General features: G+C 43.7%; 1 protein-coding gene and 1 long non-coding RNA gene across 6 annotated transcripts in view; one reads left to right on the top strand and one right to left on the bottom strand.

Moving 5' to 3' along the window:
• Positions 1–24,700, top strand: part of EHD4 (EH domain containing 4) — an 81,290-nt gene that overhangs the window by 37,967 nt on the left and 18,623 nt on the right. The window contains exon 4 of the mRNA XM_025473100.3: positions 23,260–23,672. Coding sequence (XP_025328885.1) covers positions 23,260–23,672 — 413 coding nt within the window. The remainder of the gene's footprint in view (positions 1–23,259; positions 23,673–24,700) is intronic.
• The window catches only part of LOC118352878 (uncharacterized), a 32,105-nt gene that overhangs the window by 6,111 nt on the left and 1,294 nt on the right, over positions 1–24,700 (bottom strand). For 3 of the 5 annotated variants that reach the window (XR_007407244.1, XR_007407241.1, XR_007407242.1), the window contains exon 2: positions 224–7,393. This is a non-coding gene — a long non-coding RNA (uncharacterized LOC118352878). Of the gene's footprint in view, positions 1–223; positions 23,767–24,700 lie in introns of all 5 variants that reach the window. The other 2 variants (XR_007407243.1, XR_004810774.2) reach the window with 2 other exon arrangements.

The following is a 24,700-nucleotide window of genomic DNA, read 5'->3' as shown; positions in this document are numbered from 1 at the left end:
TCAGTTGTCGGGTGGATATGCATGGATTTCAGTTCCTGAATATCCGTGTTTTCTTTCTCCCCACACCCCATCCCCCAGGTCTTTTCTGTGACCGACATCAATCAGTCTGTAGACCCAGAATCAAACAAATTGCTTTCCTCGGTCCAGTCAAGGGATGGAAATCCTGAATGTAGTATAGCGAGAAGCATGGGCAATAACTTTGGATTCCCTGGGTTCAGCTTACCCGTGTGCTGCTTGCATGGCTTCAGGGAAGCTGTGAGTCTGTAAAAGGAGGGAAATAGTAGTACCTCATGAGTTCATGTTGTTGTAACTGAATTAATACATTGAAAGCAGAAAACGATGCCCTGCCTAACACACAGTAAGTGCTCAATATATGTTAGCTCTTCTTACTATTTTCATCATCTCATTGTATCATCGTTGTTATTGTTGAAGGCCAAAAGGTTCTCAAAGGCTGAGTTTTTGGTTGTTTTTTTTTTTAAGATTTTATTTATTCATGAGAGACATAGAGACATAGGCAGAGGGAGAAGCAGGCTTCTTGTGAGGAGCCCCATGTGGGGCTCGATCCCAGGATCACAACCTGATCCGAAGGCAGATGATCAACTACTGAGCCACCCAGGTGCCCCTCAAAGGCCGAGTTTAATCAGCCTTTATATTGGTTTCTGGCTTCTTAAAGTCTTCTGTCTCATAGAGTAGGAGAAATTTTAGTCAAGTTATCTGCGATGTAGTTTGTTGCTCAGGGGCTGTATATTCTATTTTTATTTTTTTAAATATTTTATTTATTCATGAGAGACAGAGAGAGAGGTAGAGACACAGGCAGAGGGAGCAACAGGCTCCATGCAGGGAGCCTGATGTGGGACTCGATCCCGGGACTCTGGGATCACACCCTGAGTCAAAGGCAGACACTCAACTGCTGAGCCACCCAGGCATCCCTGATGAAAAGAATCTTAAAAGAAACAGACATTGTGTGCATGTGCGTATGAGTATGATCTTTTTGGTATTCTTTTATTTTAGAGGTGATGGTATAAAAAAGTGATGCATAATGTTAGAGGCATGCTAGAGACTATTCAACACACATGTATGTTGCTTATCCACTGAACGGTAAGCACTTTCCTGGATGCCAGCATTAAAAATGAGCTAGACACAGGCCTTGGCCAGGGCGCTCATACTCAGTTGGAGCGGATAGACCTGCAAACAAGCCAGGTCTATCCTGTGTGTTATAGAGGAGTTCTGATCAAGAAGTATAATGAGCAGGGGACCACCAGCCCCCAGTGGGAAGTGGGAGGTAGGTGATCAATGAAGCTACTAAGAGAAGAGGTTCTTCTTTCCCCTCCTTTTTTTGGGAGGGATTTGCATTCTCTCCCTCTGTCTCTCAACAATTTAGTAGGTTCTTTATATATTTACAAAATCATGCAACCATCACCACAACTAATTTTAGAACATTTTCATCATCCTGAAAAGAAAGTTTACACTTATTAGCAATCACTATCAGTTTTTCCCCAACCCCAGACCAACCACTAATCTACTTCCTGTCTCTATGGATTTGCCTATTCTGGACATTTCATATAAATGGAATACATGGCCTTTTTATCTGGCTTTTTTCACTTAGCATAATGTGTTCAAGGTTTATCCATGTTACAATAGGTATCAGTACTTCATTCCTTTTTATGATTGAATAGCATTCCGTTGTATGGCTGTGTGACATTTTATTAATTCACCAATTGATGGACATTTGGCTTTCCACTGTTTTGGCCATTTTGAATAATGATGCTGTGATCATTCATGTACAAGTTCTTGCAAAAATATACATTGTCAGTTCTCTTGGGTATTTACCTAGGAGTAGAATTTCTGGGTCCTGTGGTAACTCAGTGTTTTGAGGAACTCAGTTTTCCGAAGTGGCTGCATCATTTTACATTCCCACCAGCAGAGTACAAGCATTCCAATTTCTCTACATCCTCATCAACACTGTCATTTTGATTAAAACCATCCCAGTAGGTATGAAGTGGTATTTCATTGTGGTTTCAATTTGCATTTCTCTGATGGTTAATGATGTTGAGCATCCTCTCGTGTGCTTTGTTAGCCATTTGTATATCTTCTTTGAAGAAATGTATATATAGATGCTTTGCCTATTTTTAATTGGATTATTTGTCCTTCTATTGTTAAGTTTTAACATTCTCTATGTACCTCTATACTAGTCAGATATATGCTTTGCAAATATTTTATCTCATGTCCTGGGTTGTCTTTTCATTGTCTTTATGGTATCATCTGAAGCACAGACATTTTTCATTTTACTGAAAGCTAATTTATCAATTTTAATTTTTGTCACTTCACCTAACCCAAGCTCATGAAAATTTAATCCTATATTTTTTTCTGAGAGTCCTAGTACTTACATTTAGGTCATTGTTGCATTTTAAGTTAATTTTTGTATATGGTGTGAGGTTGAGAGTGCACCTTGATTCTTTTGCATGTATATGTCTGGTTGACCCAGTACCATTTGTTGAAAAAGACTGTATTTTCCTCCACTGAATTCTCTTGGCACCCTCACTGAAAATCAGATGGCTATAAAAGTGAAGGTTTATTTCTGTATCCTCAATTCTATTTCGTTGATCTATATGTCTAACCTTATGAAGCAACACTTCTTGATCAGGGCTTCCAGGTAAATGAGTGAGTTCATTAGCCAGCAAACTCAAGACCTTATCAGATAGGGTGAGAATACAGTAAGATGATGGTATGAAGCTCTTACCACAGCACCTGAGTGGTGTGTAGTCAAGGGAAAGATAACCATGGCTGCCTTTAGTATTGCCTGGAAGAGGCATCAGAAAGGGTATGTTCAAGATGTGTGAGCTGGGGCCCTTTGAAAGAATGTACATTGTGCGTATGGCTGGAACATGGACATGTGATAGGTGGGCACTTGTGACAGGAGACTGGGTTTTGTCCTTAGGGCTGCATGGAATACTGAGGAGTGCAAGGCAAAGGATGACATGGTAGAGAATTCTGTAGAACAGAATGTATGTCTTGAGGCTCAGATCCCGAAGCCACTTTTATATTTAGACTTGAGCTCAATGCTTGTTTCGGAGCTTTGTTTGAATTTGGCAGCAATAGAAGTGTCTATCCCCAGGGACTGGGGCTGAGTACCGATGATTTGTCGGCAGATCCTGTTTTCTGGCAGTGTTAAGACCAGTTGGAGTGTGAGGTCCTGGATACCACTCACTTCTTGGGCCTCCAACAGGAAATCCTGGTTCCTTTTTGTTTTGGGGAAGTTTGCTGACAGACGCATTCATGGCTCCTTTTCCGCCACTGACACAGGAAATTCCACACCACAAGTGTGGCTTCTGTCCCTGATGTGAGCCCGTCATCGCCATGACTCAGAATGGTATTCGCCAAGCCCTGGCAGTTATTTTTAGTTTTTGTCCATATTTTAAATGCATACTTGATCATGAGGAATAACTGCTTCTACTCAGACTTTAAACCTACCTAGACTTTTAAATGAAAAACAATTTTTTTTGGTAGAGAGAATATCACTTATCTTGCTGTCCTCTATGGAACACCTCATGATCATCAAACATTTCATAGACATTGGGATACAGAGATTAGTCAGAGAAAAATTTTGCTCCTTACTCTTGAGTAAGTAATAATAATAATAGCTAATACTTAACACAGTGCATTGTGAGTTGCTTTCCATATATTTTTAACTCATTTGCTTCTCACAGGAGCTCTATGAGGTAGGAACTATAACTACATTTCATAGGAAAGAAGACTGAGGCATAAGAGGTTAAGTAACTTGCTCACAGTCCTATAGAAGTATGGTAGATAATCTCAAAAGATGCCTCCTACTCCCACCACCATGTACAGTGCCTCCCAATATTTATACCCTGGTGCAGTCTCTTCCCCTGGAATCTCAGGTGGCCTTCTGATTCACTATTTGATGAGTAGAATTCAGTAAGAGTCATGCTTCATGACTTGCCAAGTCTCAGTCAGAAGAAGTCCTGAAAGTACCAGCTGGATCTATGGGCAGCCAGCCAACTGACACCTAAAAAGTCCAACTACCTGGAGACCAACATACAGTGAGGGAAGCCCAGGCTGGTCACATGAAGAAGCCAGGAGGCACAGGCAACCTTTAGACTAACTGAGGTGTGAGTGAAGAAGCATCAAGGACAATCAGCTCCACTGAGCTCTCAGATGGTTCCAGCCCCAACTACCATCTGATTGTCACCTCATGATATTCCTAGTTGAGAACTACCCACCTGACCCCAGTCAATCCTTGGACCAGAGAAAATAGTAAGTAATTATTTAAGCCACTAAGTTTTAAAGTGACTGATAACCAAAGCAGCTAGTAAGTAGCTGAGTGGGATTCAAACTACACAGCCTGGTTCCAGAGTATATGCTGTTAACCACCAAGGGACAAGGACACAAACCAGGAAAATCTCTCTTTGTCTCTCTCTCACTTTCTCTCACTGTCACTCACACACACACACACACACACACACACACACACACACACACGGCAGCACTGGGCAAGAGGTACCAGCTAGGCCAGGTTTCCATGTAATTGACGCTCTCTGCCTTCACCACCAAACTTCCTGGGTTTTTTACCTTCAGCAATTGTTGATGGTTGCCTTTGGGAAAGACCGTATACAGTGCCCTGCATTCTCATTCAAAAGGTAGCAGAAAGGAGAAGTTTTCTTTTATAGAATATCTGCCATGCACCAAACTCTGCTAGGTTCCTCCTGGTCCATTTCTTGTGTCAGGTATTAGGTACTTCTTTACTTTTAACAAAATGAGATAGACTCTGTCACACTTTACTGGAGTATACACTGAGGAGGAGGATGGATGAGCAGAAATACAAAACAAATGCAAGTTGAAACCAAGACTTGCCTTGCTGAGTCCCACAGCAGGGGCAGTCCTACTATAGATAGGGCGTCAGAGGAGGTGTCTCTGAGGAGGTAACATTTAAGTTAAGACCTAAAGAATAAAAGGACTAGCCTGGCAGGGCATTGGGGGAAGGACGTTGTAGACAAAGGCTAAGGGTAGTTAAGAACTGGCAGGTCCAGCTGGTGAGTAGCTGGGAAGTGGTGAGCAGTGAGGATCGGGAGAGTTTGCTGGGGGGAGCTGTTGGCCTTAGGGAAGCACATGGGTTTTATTCGGAGAGGAATAGAAAGCCACTGAAGGATTCTTTTTCAACATTCTCTTGATTATCCAGAATTATTGCTGTTGAGCATCCAAGGGTTCTTGTACTGAACAGTAACAGAACGAGCCCTGGGTCTGCCACGCCGCTTCTGTGGGTTTGTTTGGTTGGTTTTCTCTTCCCTGGTTGTCGCTGTCATGTCTTCTTCTGGGGGACCTGTTCTCAGGTCACCCTCTCTCCGCCCTCCTTCTGCCCTGGAGTTGATGAGTCTCTGAATGAGGCCATGAAGCCCTACTGCTGTGATTCTCCAGCAGGCAGACCCCCAGCAGGGAACTTGTTAAAACAGGCTACTTCCTGGCCTCAGCACAAATAACATGGGAGGTGTGAGGTAGGGCCCAGAAAGCAGCCAGTCCAGGGTGCTGCAGCGCACTGGTCCCCCACCTGGAGGAATCTGGGGTGGTGCTGAGTCTGCTTCCTGAGCCTGCCCTTTCCTGTGCACCCTGCCATCCCCAAAGCCAAGTGAAAGAAGAGATGATTACAAATTGGGAAACCTACCAAAATGGTGTGCCCCATATCTCTGTTCTGCCAGCGTGAATGCTGCCCTCTTGGAGGCCAGGACGGAAGATGTAAGGGGGCGGGGGGGGCGGTCTTTGAATGGGGCAGGAGCAGCCTGGCACTGGGCTGGGCTCTGTGACTAACCAACATCCTCCCAGGCGAGGGCTTTGAAAGGAAGGAGAGGTAACGGTAGTTACCATAGTGGTCCCCGGGTGACCCAGTAACTGCGGTTGTGTTAGCTCGAGAGTGTCTGACAGGGAGTACTGGCCTGACGCTGCTGTCCTCTGCCTGGGCCTTCAGCCCATGTCAGAACACCCCCAACATTTTATTTTTTTAAGATTTTATTTATTTATTCTTGAGAGACACACTCAGAGAGGGGGCAGAGACATAGGCAGAGGGAGAAGCAGGCTCCATGCAGGGAGCCCAATGTGGGACTCGATCCCAGGACTCCAGGATCACGCCCTGAGCCGAAGGCAGACACTCAACTGTTAGCCACCCAAGGGTCCTGAAAGAAGGGATTTTTAAAATATTTCTCATTTACATTTCAGATGTTTAATAAGTTCACTGCTATAATGAGGACATTCTTGTTATATAACCTCCATCCCCGTCACTGTGCACTGGACCCCCAGACTGGAGAGTGGGACGGATAGATTGAAAATGCAGGATTCTAGGTGGAGGTGGAGCAGGATAGTGCCGAGCAACACTGACCTGCAGCATTTTTTCCATTTCTCGAGTGCTTCTGCTTACCAACTGGGTGACCTGGGCCACCCACCTTACTCCGCGTCTGTGAGCCTCAGTCTCCTCCTCTATAAAATGGGAAGAAAAGTGCTTTCCTCAGAGAGTTAGATCTTGTGAGGATCTGAGTGATTGGTGTAAATGCCTAAGTGCTCCACAGACGTCAGTAATGAAGCATGCATAGAGTGAGAGGATCCAAAGTGTGGCCAGAAGTCAGGTCTCGTGTACCAGCGCTGCATGGCTAGGCATCTCGAGCCAGTAGATGTGGATACGTGCTGAAAATAGCAGCATTTTCAGGGCATCTTTGCTTTCCATGGAAGCAGAGAGGGAGGTGGTGAGATGCAGGCAAGCTCACTGTGAGTCCTGGAGGAGGCTGACATGAGTTCAAATCCCAGCACTCCCCTCCCACCTACTGTGGGAGCCTCAGTTCACAGTTTTATAAAGATATAGGATAAATTCTCCCTCCCAGGGTTGTTTGAAGATGAAATGACGTAACAGGTATTAACCATTTGGCAGGGACTCATGGTGGTTTAACTTCGTTCACTTCATGGAATTGGATGATCCCAGAATAGGTGGCTCAGGATTGCAGGGTCAGCTCGGCTAAGGTCTCCAGCATTCCCCAGGGAGAGCAGATGGTGGCAAGTCCTGGGACCTAGACCAAAAAGAACCTGGCTCTTCCAGGAACCAAAAAAAAGGAGAGAGGAGGATAAAGGAAATATGTGGGCTTGACAATAGACCTGTGCCAGGAATGATGGGAGAATGCAGCCCAGGAAGGAAGCTGGGGGAACCTGCTAAAGACAATGACCCAGAGGAGGTGTTCTCTTGTGGCTGAGGCCCCAGCTCTTGTCACTCTTCCACTTCTTGTTGCCATTATCTTCTTTCTGGTATCTGGGGATATTTCTCACATGTGCCGTGACGCAGTTTCCTTTAGAAACCTCCACGTCGCCTGGTTTCTTTTAGTCTCATTCTCAAAATCACCTCCTGTTTGAATCCAAATCACAGAGTAAAGCACAACCCAGACCATTATTTAGCATTTCATCTTTCCAAAGTCTACTTCCGTCCTACCACCATTTTGCACAAGTGTGTGTACATACTTGAGATGAAAAATTGAAGTTACAGAAAGATGGTGAAGAGTATCCCAGCTGCACACCCAGTTCCTCCCCCAGAGGAAACCCTGTCGGCAGTGTCTCCCAGAGCAGGAGGGTCCCACACACTTCCCTGCATCCAGAGTTTTCCACTTAGCAATAAATCTTGGAGTGAGTCCGTGTCAGGACCTTAGAGCATTCCATCATACAGGTCCACCCAAATTAACAGCCAGTATCCTTTTGATGATTTGCTGTTCCAGACTGTGCTACAGAAGGTAGTTTTTTTTTTTTTTTAAGATTTTATTTATTTATTCATAGAGACACAGCTAGAGAGAGAGGCAGAGACACAGGCAGAGGGAGAAGCAGGCTCCACGCAGGGAGCCCGACGTGGGACTCGATCCTGGGTCTCCAGGATCATGCCCCGGGCTGAAGGCGGCGCTAAACTGCTGCGCCACCGGGGCTGCCCAGAAGGTAGTTTTGTACACAGTGCAAACACGTACAATTTGCACACTAGGGTGCAAACGGAACTCTAAGATACAAAACAAATGAAGAGAGAAACAAAAAATGAAACAGACTGAGGGTCTGTTTGCCAGAGGGGAGGTGGGTGGAGAATGGGGGAAACTGACAAAGGGAAGTGAGAGGTACAAACTTCCAGTTATAAAATGAATAATTCACAGAAGTAAAAAGTACAGCATAGAGAATATAGTCAATAATATTGTAATAACATTGTATGATAAGTGCACTTAGTGTGGTGAGCATTGAGTAATGGATAGAATTGTCAAATCACTGTGTTGTACACCTGAAACTAATATAATATTGCATGTCAGTTAAAAAAAAAAAAAAAAGATGCAGTCCTAGTAGTGAAATTACTGAGTCAAAAGGAACTGTGGTCTTTTTACTGAGTTAACTGATGCGAAAATGCCTTTTCTAGAAGATGTTCCTACTTACATTCTCACCAACAATAGAGTAGTGCCTGTTTGCACACATCCTCCCCAACCAGGAGCATTACTGATTTTTTTCCCCTTTATCTTCACCTTATCTTTGATAGGTGAATGGCATCTCATTCAAATTCAAATTTTCATTTTTATTATTAGTGTGATTGAGCACCTTTGCATATTTACCAGTATTTCAAAGTATTTCCTCTCTGGAGTTATTTGACCATTTTGAAATGCTGTTGGTACTATGTGAACTTTTATTTAATTAAATAAGTGAGTCATTTTTTAAATAAGGAACCCAGTGTGGATTCACATGGTCCCCATTGACTTGATCTACCTCTCCATCTGTGATATAAACCCAGAAGTAACTATCTCTGGGTAATAGTTTGGCTTTAAGAGCAGATTAGCTGATAACTTAGTGGCTGGCACTGGTCTTCATGACTGGCTGTTGTCCAAATGCTCACAGAACACTCACGCAATGCTGGGATTGTTTAAAAGGAGCAATAGGGCAGGGCAGGCCAGAAGTTGCTGGCAAGCTGTTTGTTGATTCCAAAGTTGTCATCTTGTTTTAACATTTCTCTTTAGAAAAGTGTAGCTTGAAGAAATATTGTCTTTTTGCCCTTCTGAACCACAGAATGACAGAATGTATTGTCAAGGTAGAAGCCTTGATTGTAAACATTTAGCCTCATCACACTTGGGTGGAGACTGTGTCTCATTGGCCTTTTGCCTCAAGAAAATCCAATACAAGTACAAACTGTCTGATTTATAGATGTATTGTGAGAGACTTTCTTGCCTGAGATACACAACACCCACTCGAAAACAAGAAATGGGCTATCTCCATAGGCATGACACTTGATTTCTGGATTTGCTTACTTCTATTATTAGAAGTTTGGGTCTGATGATCTCTTAAGCATTCTTGAATGCTCAAATTCTGAGACTTTTCCTTGGGTAATTTCTTCCAGCATAGACTTACTGGCAGTTGGGTGACAAATTAAACTTCAGGGCAACTAGAGACCCTTGTAGAAACATGCAAGGACCTTCAAATCAGCGCTATGCACCATAGTACAGGAGTCCAATGGAACAAATAGAGTAAAATGAGACTTGTTACTTGATCGTTTTTCCCCCTTAGATTTAGTCATTGGGTATTCCTATAACCACCTGATTTATTTATTTATTTATTTTATTTATTTATTTTTTTTAAGATTTATTTATTTATTCATGAGAGACATAGGGAGGCAGAGACATAGGCAGAGGGAGAAGCAGTCTTCCTGTGGGGAGCCCAATGCAGAACTTGATCCCAGGATCCTGGGATCACAACCTCAGCCAAAGGCAGATGCTCAACCATTGAGCTACTTGGGCATCCCCGGTTTTATGTTATTATGCTGGTATTGTAGCCATCTGATATCTACTATAGTTAATTTAAAATCTGTTAAAAAAAATTCTTACTGATCATCTAACCCATCTGATTTATTTGGAAACTGAGGCCCAGCAAAGCAAAATGGCTGAACCAGGCTCCAGAACCTGTGGGAATTTCTTGGTAAATTCCCACCAATCTTTCTCTCCAGCAAGGAGCACACAGGGGTGCTTTAGCTAGGGTCAATGCTCTTTAAATGGACCTGCTTCTTAACCTAATTTTTAGTCTGAGTTGGAAAATGAGATATGAAACCCAATTTCCCCTTTGACATAGTCACGTGACCAGAGGCCACGGTGTTCATCAGGCTGAATATTCAAGTGGAGCCTTTCTCTGTTCCCCACCTATGTGCTGTACGGTGTGATCCAGTGATGTAAGGGGCCTTTGGGGTCACATGGCCCCCATCTGCCCCATCGTTATCTTTACAGCATCCCCAGAGGGAAGAGAGACAGGCTGTGGGGTTAGCTTGTTTATTTTAGGAGGAAACAGGCAACGATAAATTCGTTCACAGAGTTTGGACTAAATTCCAAAGGAAGAAGGAGTTGGGAGAGGAAACAGAAGATAAACAACACCAAGCCCATCCAAGGACAGATTCAGTCCTTGGTTTTATTTCAACTATGGTATGTTCAGTGACTGAACCCCCTTCAGGCCAGGCACAGTGAGACAGGGAACTCTGTAATCATGGGAATTTTCTTGTAGGCAATTATACTCTAAGAGGTGGCCACTAGCAACTGAACACTTCGAGGCAGACACACACTGAACGTCCATAGTGTGTGCCTACATGGAGGCCACTTTTCTTCTCTGGTAGTCTTATTCCATCTCCAGGACAGGGTTTAGTGTCAGTGCCTCCCCACACCCACCAGGAGCCTGGACCCATGCCCCCCCCCCCCAACTGCTACCCCCACCCACCCTACCTATGGCTCTGATCAGCTTGGGGCGAGACGAAGTAGAGAGGGCAGCAGGAGCAAAGTGTCTGTGACTCATCTCCATACCAGCTTGTACCTGTTGGTCTGGCAAGTATAGCTGATCAAGGGCTGACTCTTCCCCCAGAGGTTACGTGTAGTTGCAAAGACACTACTTCACCCTCATGGTTTCTTAAGATGGTGATAGGCTAGAAAATGCTAGAAATCTAGACCCTAGCTAAACACCATTATAGAAGAAAAGGAAAGCCTTGCTCAGTAATATTGTTAGCCCAGTCACATGTGGACCAATAATTTTTACAATATGCTTATTTTTTATTACAAAAATAGTATGTTTATTGTAGAACACTTATAAAACTACTTTTAAAAAGATCAAAAAGAAGAAAACAAAAATCACCTCTAATGCTACCACCCTGGTATACATTTGGTGCCGTGCAGTGGATAAAAGCACGGGCTCTGGGATGATTGAATCCTGGCTCTCCTAGGAAATAGCTGTGTGACCTTGGGTAAGTTATTTAACCTCTCTGAGTCTCTATAGCCTCACCCGTAAAATTGGGATGATAATAATACCTGTTTCTTTTTTTTTTTTTTTTAAGATTTTATTTATTTATTCATGAGAGACACAGAGAGAGGCAGAGACACAAGCAGAGGGAGAAGCAGGCTCCATGTAGGAAGCCCAATGTGGGACTCCATCCCAGGACTCCGGGATCACGCCCTGAACCAAAGGCAGATGCTCAACTGCTGAGCCACCCAGGCATCCCACAGTACTTCCTGGGGTTATTGTGACGATTACAGGAGATTATGTTGATTAAAAGTGCAGGAATGTTGAGAGAGCTTAGTAAATATTTGCTGCCATCATTTATTTTGAGCAATCATTCCACACCCAACCCCAGTCATATTTTCAGAAACAACCTTTTCCAGCTGCAAAGTAAACTCCACCTGGAAACAATACAAGGACTCCTTGCACATGTTTAACTGAAGTGGCTGTTATTGTTAACTGAAGTGACTATTTTTGAAAATGTATATTTAATACCTGAGTAATCCCAGATATTTGATGTTTATTTTGAGATTATTTGTACTTCCTATTATTAGTAACAGCTCTTTTTTTTTTAGAAACTCACAGCACTATTGAAGCCTTGCCCTCTAACTTGCTAAAAATCAGTTATACTTCTTGTTCAAGTCAATTCACTTAATTAATCAAATTTATTTTATTGTTTTAGATTTTACTTATGTATGTACATATGCAATACATATGTATATGTATTATAGTAAAAACACTTAAAATGCAGTCTATCCTCTTAAATTTTTAAAAAAGATGTTATTTTGTTCATGAGAGACACAGAGAGAGAGGTAGAGACATAGGCAGAGGGAGAAGGAGGCTCCCTACGGGGAGCCCACCGTGGGACTCGATCCCGGGTCTCCAGGATCATGCCCTGGGCTGAAGGCGGCGCTAAACCGCTGAGCTGCCCGGGCTGCCCTAAACCACATTTCTGTTACTCATTTGTCTGCCAAAGAACATTAAGGTTGTTTCCATATCTCCGCTATTGTGAATGGTGATGCAGTAAACATGGGAATACTAATTTAAATTCTTTTGAATTTAATTCTTCTGAATCCCCAGAAGTGGGATTGCTGGGATCATATGCTAGTTCTATTTTTGATTTTTTGAGGAATAGCCCAAATTTATTGAACATCCTCAATTGTAGGTACCGAGTACTGGGTATACAGTGGTAAACAGAATGAGAGATGGAGTCTCTACCCTCACAGAGTTTCTGTCTTATAATCACCAAAAAATATATCATTGGAAGGTATACGTGTTACCAAAGAAAAATTGTTGGTGGTCTAAGAATAATCCATCACAGGGAGCCTGATTTAGATAGTACAAATTTTTGTGATGGGCTTTTGGAGGCCAAGTATGATTAAGATTTGCCCCCTGCTCTCAGGCTGCTTATAGTTTAGTGACTGAGCTGTGGCTCCTGAGAGTTCTCCCTCTCAGGAGTAAATAGGAGGGAAGGTCTATTCTGCTCAGGTGGGGGAAGGCCTCTTGGAGGGAGGTGACCCCGAGGGATGCGTAGTTGGAGATGAAGAGAGAGCAGGGCATTCTGGGCTGGGCAGAGGTGCAGAGGCACAAGACTACAGGATGCTTTTGAAGAGGGGCAAAGAGCCCCAGCATGGTTTATGAGGTGGAGTAGGGTTTAATAAGAGACCTTGAGAAAAAGCTGAAGAGGTAAGGTGGGAGCTAGTCACAGAATTTATAAACAATTATTCTAAAAGTAATCAGGGCACTCAGAATTCTAGAGGTTCTCTCCAACTCCTGAGAAGAGGTGGGGACCATTTGAGGGCAAGATTGGAGAGGAAAGAGCCTGGAGACAAGAAGTACAGTTAAGAGGTACTGCTCACATACTCTGTGTGCCTGTCTGGACACTCTGCATTGGACAGCCAACTAGGTCCTCGAGGGACACAAAGATGGACATGATGCCCGGAGAAAGGCTGATGATACCCCAACAAACAGCACAGTCAGAGCTGTGGTAGGGTAATGAGTGCCCTGGTGTGGACAGGAGCTGCGAGCTCTAGAAAGGCCAGGCCAGTGCCCCACCAAAGATGGGAGGTCTGAGCAGAGTCCTGGGCCATGTCCAACTGGGCAAGTGGTTTCCCCTACCCCAAAGATGGGGCCAGAGGCATGGACAGGGAGGACCTGGCCTCTGTTCTGGCTGTCCTCCATTATCTTGCATCCTTTTATTGACACATGCCTTGTTTAAAACTCATGTAATTAGCAACTTGGCTCTGGGAAGAAATTTAAGCATTTTTTTCTGTTCTATTAAAAACAGACTGCCAAATTTGTTTTCTCAAGGCCCCCACCCTATATTTACCCGAGCCAGGGGGCAACTGTTCTAATCTCAGATGTCATTTCCTGGTGGGTCCCTTCGGATGGAGACCACAGCTTCCATGGAGGCTGTGATGAAAGCTCCTGATTGGGTAGAAGGCGCCCCTTCCTTCCTGCCCCCTCCCTTTGTTCCCAGAACGTGGAGCCAGGATGCCAAGCTGGGATCTTCCACAGGACAAATTCTCTTTCTCAGCTGCCAATGCTATATAACTTGGGCGGGGAGGGTCCTTTTGTGAAGATAGAAACTACATTTTTAACCAATTGGGCTGATGACAACCAGTTTTATTCTAGAATAATTAAAGTTCCATTAGAAGGTCTTATAGAGGGCAGCCCCGGTGGCTCAGCGGTTTAGCACCGCCTTCAGTCCAGGGTGTGATCCTGGAGACACAGGATCAAGGGCCGCATCAGGCTCCCTGCATTGGAGCCTGCTTCTCCCTCGCCTGTGTCTCTGCCTCTCTCTCTCTCTGTCTCTCCTGAATAAATAAATAAATAATCTTTTTTTAAAAAAAAGGTCTTATAGAATTGAAATGTCTATAATAGAATGAATAAATTTTAAAAATACAGGGCACCTGGGTGGCTCAGTTGGTTAATTGCCTTCAGCTCCGGCCATGATCCAGGGTCGTGGGATCCAGTTCCACATCGGGTTCCCTGCTTAGCAGGGAGTCTGCGTCTCCCTCTGCCTTTTTTTCTGCTCATGCTCTATCAGATAAATAAAATCTTTTTTAAAAAAAAATTAAAAAATACATTGAACACCATGGGGCAAGTCTGTCACGATACTGGTTCCTATGCCTTCCATAAATACTCATTAATACATACATGCACGCACTACCCCCACATGCGTGTACACACACACACACATAGGTTTGTAAGTGCCCTAGGCTCTGGTACATTCTGCCTAGCTGGAATGGATTCTCATAAACTCAGAGCATCCTCATCCCTGACCCATCACCATGAGAGACTCTCTTATCACCTTAGCCAGAAGGTATGAATCTTACGAAATTACACCACTGTCAAAGTTCCAGCGGATGAGCCAAATTTTACATTAACCTCTTTGATGAAGACTGATTTAAAAAAAAAAAAAAAAAAAAGACTGATTTTTACTAAAGCCTAGGGCTCCTGCTTCAGCTCCCTTCAACTCTGTTCCCAGCCAGATGAGCCATATAGTACTGTTGATGAGCAGATTTCAACTTCTTGGTCCACCCAGCAGTTTGTGGAGATGCATAGCTTGAAACAAGTTAAGCAGCCTTGAGTCCATTCTCTTTCCTTCTTTCTTATTTTTTTTTATTTTTAATGCCAATCTTATTGAAGTATAATAACATAATGCACTCATTTTAATTGTACGGTTTGGTGAGTTTTGACCAGTGCACCTTAGTGTAACCATCGCCATCAAGAAATAGAAACTTTCCATCTCCCTGAGAAGTTCCTCCTCTGTCCATGCCACTTTGCAGTCAGGCCCAGTCCCACCCTCAGCCAGAAGCAACCACTGACCTGCTCCGGTCACTGTAGCTTGGTTTTGCCTGTTCTAGAATTTTGTATAAATGGAATCCTACAGTGCATACTATTTAGCCTCAGGCTTCTCTCATCACTCAGTGTGGCATTTCTGAGATGGCCCCATGTGGCTGCGCATGTCAGTAGCTCATTCCTTTTCTTGCTGAGCACTATTCCACTGGTACAGTTTATCCATTCACCTGTTGAGGGACATTTGGATTGTTTCCAGTTTGGGATTAGTATGGATCAAGCCAGCAGCCTTTGTTTTATAGATGTCCCTCAGCAACCATTCCAAGCACATCCTAGGCATTTGGTAATCATTAATGAATCCCTTTTTAACTTTTGTATTTGAAATGTATTGTTGAATTTCAAAATGTTTAGTGTACTTCTAAGTTCCAGAGACAGGTGTTCCAGAAGGTTGTTTAATGCCAGTTCTGGGAATTGTGAACACAGTTTTCCACAGAAAACACTCAGGCCTTCAGGAAGTATTTATGGAGGCCCGCTCTTGGTGAGCACTGCCTTGGTGCTGTAGGGGTAAAAAGGGCCCCTCCCCTGGGGCTTCAAGGCCCCCTGGGGGAACCGCTGTGACCTCAGATGGTACAGTTCTGTGGGGAGCTATAAAACCTGTGCGGGGGCCGGGACCTGGGAGTGGCTTTTCAGAGGCAGAGTTGGGTCGAGTCAGAGTTGTGGTATTTCCACTCAGAAGGGGGCACCAGGTGGAAGAGGCTATCTGTAAGAATTACAAAGCATGTTTGGACCAAAAACAGACAATTCCAAGTGTAAAGACACTTGTATAGGCCAAACAGAATAGTAGCGGAGGGCCCATTCTGTGTCAGGGCCCCTTGTTTTCACTTCGCTTCAAGTAGTTCTGTCACAGACCTCCTTAGCATAGTGAGGCTGAACTCTATTTGCTAATGGGGACCTGACCACCCTCTGTACCAGAATCTTTGGGAAAATCCATTACTCTCCTACTGGGTACAGTGGATGCCCTGATTATCCCGGCCAGTATGACTGCACAGCACTTGCATAAGCCAGAGTGTATCTGCAATTAGAATCATAGCTTTAGGGGCACCTGGGTGGCTCAGTGGCTGAGCATCTGCCTTTGGCTCAGGTTGTGATCCCGGGGTCCTGGGATCAAGTCCTGTGTCAGGCTCCCTGCATGGAGCCTGCTTCTCCCTCTGCCTATGTCTCTGCCTCTCTCTATGTCTCTCATGAACAAATAAATAAAATATTTTTTTAAAAAAGAATCATAGCTTTATTTTAGGAGCAACCCTGGGCCTTTAAGACCATCTGGCAGAACTCCATCTGTTTCACAAGGAGAAAAGAAAGGCCTCTGGACCTTCAAGGGCCCACTAGCTCTATTTATAAAATATGGACTGTTCTCCACTAAGTTGTATCTTCTGTTAGCTATCTTCTGAGCACTGATTCTTTCAATTGGCTCAAGCATCATATCACTGTCACCTTTACCCTTATTCACTGTGTTTTCTCCATGGCTGCAGACTATACTTTGCCCCAGCCATGCATCCTTCAACATTTATTGTGCTCCCACCATGCAGCAGTTGCAATGGCTTTTTGGGGGTTTTTTTGGGGGGCAGGGTTAATGATTTTATTTATTTGAGAGAGAGTGCAAGAAAGAAAGATTGAGCGGGGGAAGGAAGGGGAGAAGGAGAAGCAGGCTCTCTGCTCAGGGAGCCCGATGTGGGGCTCGATCCCAGGACCCCAAGATCATGACCTGAGCTGAGAGCAAACACTTAACTGAGCCACCCAGGTGCCCCTGCAAAAGTTTTTTGAATAACCAGTAGATAACATTTCAGAGACTTTCTAGATGTCAAGATGACTCAAATGTTTCTCATATGTTAACTCCACAGCCCCATGTGATATGTGGATGCTATCATTAGCTCCATTTTACAGATGAGGATATGAGGCAGAGAGAGGTTAAGTAATTTGCCCCAACTCACAAAACTAATAAATGATGGAGCCAGGATTAGACCCAAGGCAGGCAGCCTGAGTCCAAATATACTTTTTATTTTTTTTTCCTGAGGCATAATCGACAAATAAAAATTCTGTATATTGGGATGCCTGGGTGGCTCAGTGGTTGAGTGTCTGCCTTTAGCTGAGATCCTAATACCAGGCTCCTGGGATCAAGTCCCACGTCGGGCTCCCTGAGCCTGCTTCTCTCTCTGCCTATGTCTCTGCCTCTCTCTCTGTGTCTCTCATGAATAAATAAATAAAATCTTTTTAAAAATTCTGTATATTGAAGGTGTTATGACATGATTTAATGTACGTATACAGTGAAATGATTCCTACAACTAAGCTAATTAACACACCCACACCCACACCTTACCCAGTTACCACCTTGTTTCTAATTGTATATAATTTGTATTAACTTTACACAGTATAGAAGTATGTATTTGCAAAACCAGTGATGTTGAATGAAACTATAATACTACCTACCCCAGACTTGTTGTGAAGATTAAATGAATTAATGTGTGTACACTGATAAGAACAAGGCCTTGGTAAGCATATTATTAGCATTAACCATTATTATTGTTATATTTAATTTTCCAATTTTGATCACCCTTATACTTACTGTTAAAACAGAATTACGCGTGGCCCTCTTTACAAGTTGATCATAAAGTTTCCTATCATTAGTAATGTGCTAACTTACACCAACTTAAATAACTGATAATGTACTCACAAGTTCAGGAAACAAAACCACTAGATTATTTTTGAGTTTATGAGTAATGATATGATAGTAGGATACCATGTGTATAAGTGTATAGAGTTCTCTTAGAAATTCTAGAATGAGGAAATTCATATATGCTACCATCAATACACTTCACTGCAATTGTCTCCTTTGTTCTTTCTCCATTCTTTGTTGGAGCCTTGATCTTTCCTAAAGGAAGATAAGAATGTGTTAGGCAGGTAAGCCTCAAAAATCTTATCCTACGTGGACAACAGTAAAAGGAAAAAATCTGACCACTGCTTTCCACTAGCTTCCTGTGAAGAAACTGCTTCTGACTCAGGGTTTGTTGGTTTTGTTTTTGTTTTGTTTTGTTTTTTTAATTGGAAGCACTTTTTCAAGAATAGATCTCTTTGAATACCTGAAACTAATACAATGTTCTGTGTCAATTATATTTCAATTTTTTAAAGCCTTGAAAAAAGAATATATTATCTATGTCCATCTCTTATGCAAGAATGAGGAAGACATGGTCCCTGCAGTTAAAGAAGTTATGATCCAATGAGAGAGACCCATTTATCCATCAAATTATAATACACTCTGTAAAGTATAAGCAAAGGGCTGGGGGTGGGAAGTGGTCAGAAGAAGGAGCTTTTAAATCCATGTATAGCAGGGGTTGGGGGGACAAATAATAATAAAAGTTTATATTTATTGGAAGTTTACTAAGTTTCAACACTATATTGAGCACGTTAAGAGAATTTTCTCATGTAATCGCTCAATGGCTCAATTTTACAGATGAGAAAATTGGGGCTTAAGAAAGTTAAGTAACACGGAACTGAATCAGGTTCCGCTCAGGTATTTTGAAGAATGATGAGAATTTAGGCCAAATTTCTGGGTCCTAAGCCCAAGGGGAAGGGCTTGCCAGGACTTGGCTAGGCTGAAATCCAGCATGAGCAAAGATGGGGAAACTTTAATAAATTTAAAATTCCATCTTCAAATAAGCAGATTTAAATTCCACGTTTCCTCAGTTCTATGATGTGCCATCTAAGCATCTATTGGTAACTTTTTAGAATAAAAAGAAGCTATTTTAGATGCGTTTAGACCGGTAGTAAAATAGATCTATCTGTGCCATCCTATGAGTATTCAGTCTAGAGTAGTGGTCCTTAAACTACCAGGCATTCCCGACTATCTGGGAGGTTTAAAAAAAAATGCAGATGACCAAGCCCAGCCTCAGAGATTCCGATTCTGTGCTTCTAGGGAGAGGTCTGCAAATCCAAACTTTGGCGTGCACCTTCTTTTTCTGAGTCTAATACGAGACCATACTTTGAGATTCAGTGATCTGAATCTCAGGACCAGTCAGTTTTCCTTCAACAGATAGACTAAATAACATCATTAAATTAAATAATTTCTTTAAAATCAGATGGAACTTTTCAGTAGATAGGTACTTTTCGGTAGATAGGTACTTGGTGCCTGTCTTATAGCATGAAGATATAAGAATTGAGCAGACCTATTCAGCCTTAAAAAGGAAGGAAATTCTGACAAATTCTACAACATGGATGGACCTTGAGAGCATTGTGGTAAATGAAAGAAGCCAGTCACAAAAAGATAAATACCCTACAATTCCAGATGTATGAGGTACCTAGAGTAGGCAAATTCATAAAGACAAAATAGAATTGTGGTGGCCAGGGTTGGAGGGGGCAGGGAGAAATGAGAAGTTAATGTTTAATGGGTACTTAGTTTCAGTTTGGAAGATGGAGAGTTCTGGAATGTATGGTGGTGATTACACAACAACGTGAATGGGCTTAATGCCAATAAATTGTACCCTTGAAAAATGGTGAAAATGGGGAGCGTCTGGGGGGTCCAGTCAGTTAAGTGCCTACCTTTTGATTTTGCCTCAGGTCTTGATCTCAGAGTTGTGAGATCAAGCCCCATGTCAGGCTCTATGCTCAGTGGACAATCTGCTCCAGATTCCTCCCTTTGTTCCTCTCCCCCTCTAAAATAAATAAACTCTTTTAAAAAATGGTCAAAATGGTAAAATACTAATAACAACAACTGTGTACAAAAAATTTTAAAAATAAAAAAAGACCAGATCAATCTATCCCAGCTATGGTAATTCTTTGCCTTCTCTTGAGACACTTGGTGATTTCATCTCCTTTGATTATACTCCATAAGGTGTAACAAATCATCCTTTTACACCTGCTCAGTGACAAACAGATGGAACACAAGTTCCATCTACCTGTACTTCTTAAACCTTAAGTTTTCCTGGTTACTTTAAAACAAGAAAATATGGCCATGTGGCCATTCCTCCAGAGATGAGTAATGGCCTCACTTACGGTAAACTTACATCTAGAAGCTCTGTTCCCACCAATGTTTTATTTCAATGAGGCATTGGAGTGACATCTTTTAAAAAGACATTGAAAATAACTATTAGGAACCCAAATTTAAGTGAAAGTGTAAATATAGGTACTGTCAAGGTCAACCATTCAACCTGGATGGTCCTTGGAGAAAGAGATTCGTTTCACCGTGACTGAATTGACACATGTGGGTAGTGACAGCGATGGGGGTGCCAAATTTCTTTTGGCACTATTTATAAAAGTATTGTGGGGAAAATTATTTACCAATCATGATTCCTGGTAGCAAATCAAGGAAGCTGATTCTGATGTAAGCAGAAAAGGAAATTTTCGGAAAATCAAGTTATTCACAGAATTAATGGATAGGTTGGAAAGCTAGTCTCAAACACTAGGTTAGGAAGCCGTCACCACTGTACTCTCAGTTTAGCACTTCTGCCATGAAGAAATTCTCATTTTCCCTGTGTCTTTCCTTCATTCCCTCAAGATTCAACACCCCACTCTGGTGGAAGGAGATGATTCTCTGGTTCTAGATCACCTGTCCATACCCAGCCTGACAATGAGTGGGGTAAGGGACTGCCTGTTACACCTTCAGCTTCTATGGCCCACATGGAACCCCTCACCCAATAGGAAAGGTGTTCAGCAAAATTCAACTGCTTTCCCCTCCAGTGTCCACACACACATCCTTTTGGTGGTCAGTTCTAAAACATCTTCCTGGCTCCCAGGGCACAAGGCCATCATTCATCTGCTGAGATCTGCTACCCAGTGTCTGGGGCTATCTGACTGACCCAGGTCAGGCTGGAAACAGAACCACCTTGGGAGGCAGTTTGTTCTAGCCCTGCAAGGACAAAGCTGAGAGTGAAATCTTGAGGCTGAATCTTTACGTACTGCTGTACGACCCCATTCAACAGGTCTTTAGTTTTCCTCTAGTCAGCAGTTTTCCTGACTGCTGATCACAATGAAAATAAACTCTGGCCCACATTCCGACAACTACCTTTGCCCTCCTTGTCCCTAAGGAATCAGGGAGCGCCATCATGAGACAGAAGAGAGAAGTGAAAAGTATGAACAGGAAATACAAATACAAATACATTACAAATGTAATGATGATAAACACCACGTTCAGGGCAGTGCTTTCCTCTGGGGAATGTGCTTGGTCCCCAAGCACACGGGGGCGGGGGGGGTAGCATTTTGGAATGTTTTGTTTCCTTATTAAAACTGTCTAAATCCCTTTGTTCTTCGTCTACTCCCCTTACACCTGTTCTTCAAATTTATGGAAAGTTTAGTTCATCAACTACCTTTATTTTTGAAAATAGATCATCCTAGATGTTTTCCCATCTACCTTAGATCCTTCAGAGTTCATCAATATCCAAAATTAGCGTTAATATTTATGCTGTAGTCTATAATCTGTTGGCTTTTGAGTATTGCTTTGTTTTTTAACATTTTATGTGAGCGTTGTCATGCTTGTACATATCTTTTTTTTTTTTTTTTTTTTTTTTGTACATATCCTTTTGAAACTGATTTTTTACTCCCTAGTCTTTTGGAGATTTGCCGGTGTCGACAAGTGAAAATCTAATTCATCCTCACTGATATATGAGATTTTGTTATATAAAGAAAGAACACTTAAATTCCTTAAAGTATCTGAGGCAAATAACGCCAAGAATCAAAACTTATTAAAGTTATGTGATGGGGGAGCAGCCCAGGTGGCTCAGCGGTTTAGTGCCACCTTCAGCCCAGGGCCTGATCCTGGAGACCCGGGATCGAGTCCTGCATTGGGTTCCCTGCATGGAGCCTGCTTCTCCCTCTGCCTGTGTCTCTGCCTCTCTCTCTCTCTCTCTCTCTCTCTCTCTGTGTGTGTGTGTCTCTCATGAATAAATAAATAAAATCTTTAAAAAAAAAAAGTTATGTGATAGGTATATCAGCATTCATCATATTATTTTCTAGACCTTTATGTCTGTTTGGAAGTTCTCAAAATCTATAAAAAGAGATGATAGAACTAAAGTAGGGGGTCAGGAAAGGTGCCATCTCAGCTCTAATTGGGCTGTACCTACCCTGAGCCCATAGGTCATCAGACTGAGATTAAAAATAAGCCTTGTGGGACTGGTACTCTGTTGTCTGCTTTTCATGGGCCTCTGCCTCCCCAATGGGGGTGCCCGAAACAGGCCTTGACCATGGTCTGCAAAGAATGTTTATGGAGCTGCATGATTCGGAGCATATTGGCGCGCGGCCAGAGTAAGCTCAATAATTTGTTGTGGGCCTAGCAAATTTTACAAAAGAAACTGGCAAGAGACCATCTCGCACAATGGCTGTGAGACGTGGTTTTTAAAAAATATTTACAACTTACTTAAGATATAAATAGCTCAAATGATAAATATTGGTCACAGTTTTGTGACCAACCTTTGGCCTCCTTTAACACTCTTAAATACGTAGGATAAGGGAAGATAATTCATCTTTTGTTGTGCTTACTGGGCACCCCGTGGGACCTTGAGTGCCCCCTGGGTTTTCTTCCCTCTGCACCTCTGCTACTTTCAGAATAGCAAGCCTTTTATTTTTTATTGGTGTTCAATTTGCCAACATACAGAATAACACCCAGTGCTCATCCCGTCAAGTGCCCCCCTCAGTGCCCGTCACCCATTCACCCCCACCCCCCACCCTCCTCCCCTTCCATCACCCCTAGTTCGTTTCCCAGAGTTAGGAGTCTTTATGTTCTGTCTCCCTTGCAGAAGGGAGAGCTTTTGACCTGGGGTCTTTGGTTTTACAGAGCTATTGATCCAATTTGCTGTCAATCCCAAGAGCCATACCAGGTGAAGTAAGGGGCTCATGAGGACTGCATGAAATCACAGGTCTGGGAGTGAGCGATGCCCAGTCAGAGCGATGCCCTTCTCGGGCCCTGTTTCTTCCCCGGGAAGGGCTCCTGGGACCCTCCATGTTAACTCCTAAATGCGTCCAGCCCCGGAGGGGCTCCTTTGCAGTGATATTCAGGCTGTGAAGCCTCGGCTGCCTCCCTGGAGGTGGCACTCTGTCCTTGGCCGCTGCCAGGGACCCAGCGAGTCCCCAGCCTCAAGCAGCCAGCCACACTAACGTGCCCTTCTCTCCACCTAGGCTACGACTTCTGCCAGGTGCTGCAGTGGTTCGCGGAGCGCGTCGACAGGATCATCCTGCTCTTCGATGCTCACAAACTGGACATCTCAGATGAGTTCTCGGAGGCCATCAAGGCCTTCCGGGGCCAGGATGACAAGATCCGTGTGGTGCTGAACAAGGCCGACCAAGTGGACACACAACAGCTGATGCGCGTCTACGGGGCCCTCATGTGGTCCCTAGGCAAAGTCATCAACACACCCGAGGTGCTTCGCGTCTACATCGGCTCTTTTTGGGCACAGCCCCTACAGAACACTGACAACCGCCGCCTCTTCGAGGCAGAAGCCCAGGACCTCTTCAGAGACATCCAGAGCCTTCCCCAGAAAGCGGCTGTGCGCAAACTCAACGACCTCATCAAGCGAGCGAGGCTGGCCAAGGTGAGCCAAGGAGACACCCCGGGCAGCAGAGGACCCTTCCCTCTGTCTCCTCTCTAAGAGAAGGTGGGCATGGGGGAGGCTCCATTCACATGCCCTAGGGAATGGAATGTGGAAAAGCATAAGAAAAGAGCCTTAAGATCAGAATGCCTGTTTAGATTCTGGCTCCTACTCTGTGATCTTAGGCAGATCCTGTTTCCAGTTTCCAAACCTGTTTTATAATCTGTGAAATGGAACCAATAAGAGCACATCAGAGGACATTTGTGGGGATCCGGTGTGACCTAACCTGGAGGGCACACAGGGAGGGATCAATGCACCCACCACCTGGAGCTGCTGTTTTCTTAGGACAATGGGAATGTAGCCAGCTGAACCAGAGTGGGGTGCTCAGATGCCACCACCAGTCATCCCATGCCTAAGGCACAGAACCTGATGTGTGATATCACTGCCTGGAGCCAGAGTCACCCTAGGAGGAGGTTGGTTCAGCCTGATGCACTGAGTGTGCTGCCCTGAGGGCCATACCACATCCCCATTCAGGGTGGTGGCCTGCAAGCGCGCACACTGTGGCTTTGGGCTCCTCCACCTCGTAACTGAGCCTTTTGGCAGGCAGCCCCAGAGCTGTGTATTACCCGACAGGGTAAGTGGTCATCTGCTAACCATCCTCAAGTACTATAGTGGACTCTGTCACATCTCTGAAGAGAGAAAAGTGCATGACTCGTCTAAGAAAAAGTAGGAGGGAAAAGGTTCTCTAAAAGCTGTGTGCACGTTTCATAAAATCCTATTCCTCAAATGCTAGAAGTGCCTCCAGAGTTTCTCAAGTGTCCGTGATCATGTAAATGTAACCTAACCAATGTATAAATTCCCAGGCCCTGCCCAGAGCTTCTGATTCAAGTGTGTGTGTGTGTGTGTGTGTGTGTGTGTGTGTGTGTGTGTGTGTAAAGCTCCCCAGGTGATTCTGATAATCAGCCACATTTGGAAGCCAGAGGTCAACCACTCCCTAATTTTAGAAGGACAAGCAATTTCTCCAAGGTCAC

The sequence above is a fragment of the Canis lupus genome, chromosome 30 (genome assembly GCF_003254725.2).
Source record: "Canis lupus dingo isolate Sandy chromosome 30, ASM325472v2, whole genome shotgun sequence".
NCBI classification, from domain to species: domain Eukaryota; kingdom Metazoa; phylum Chordata; class Mammalia; order Carnivora; family Canidae; genus Canis; species Canis lupus.
Note: the sequence above shows the minus strand (reverse complement) of the source record. Positions and strands in the feature narration are given on the sequence as shown.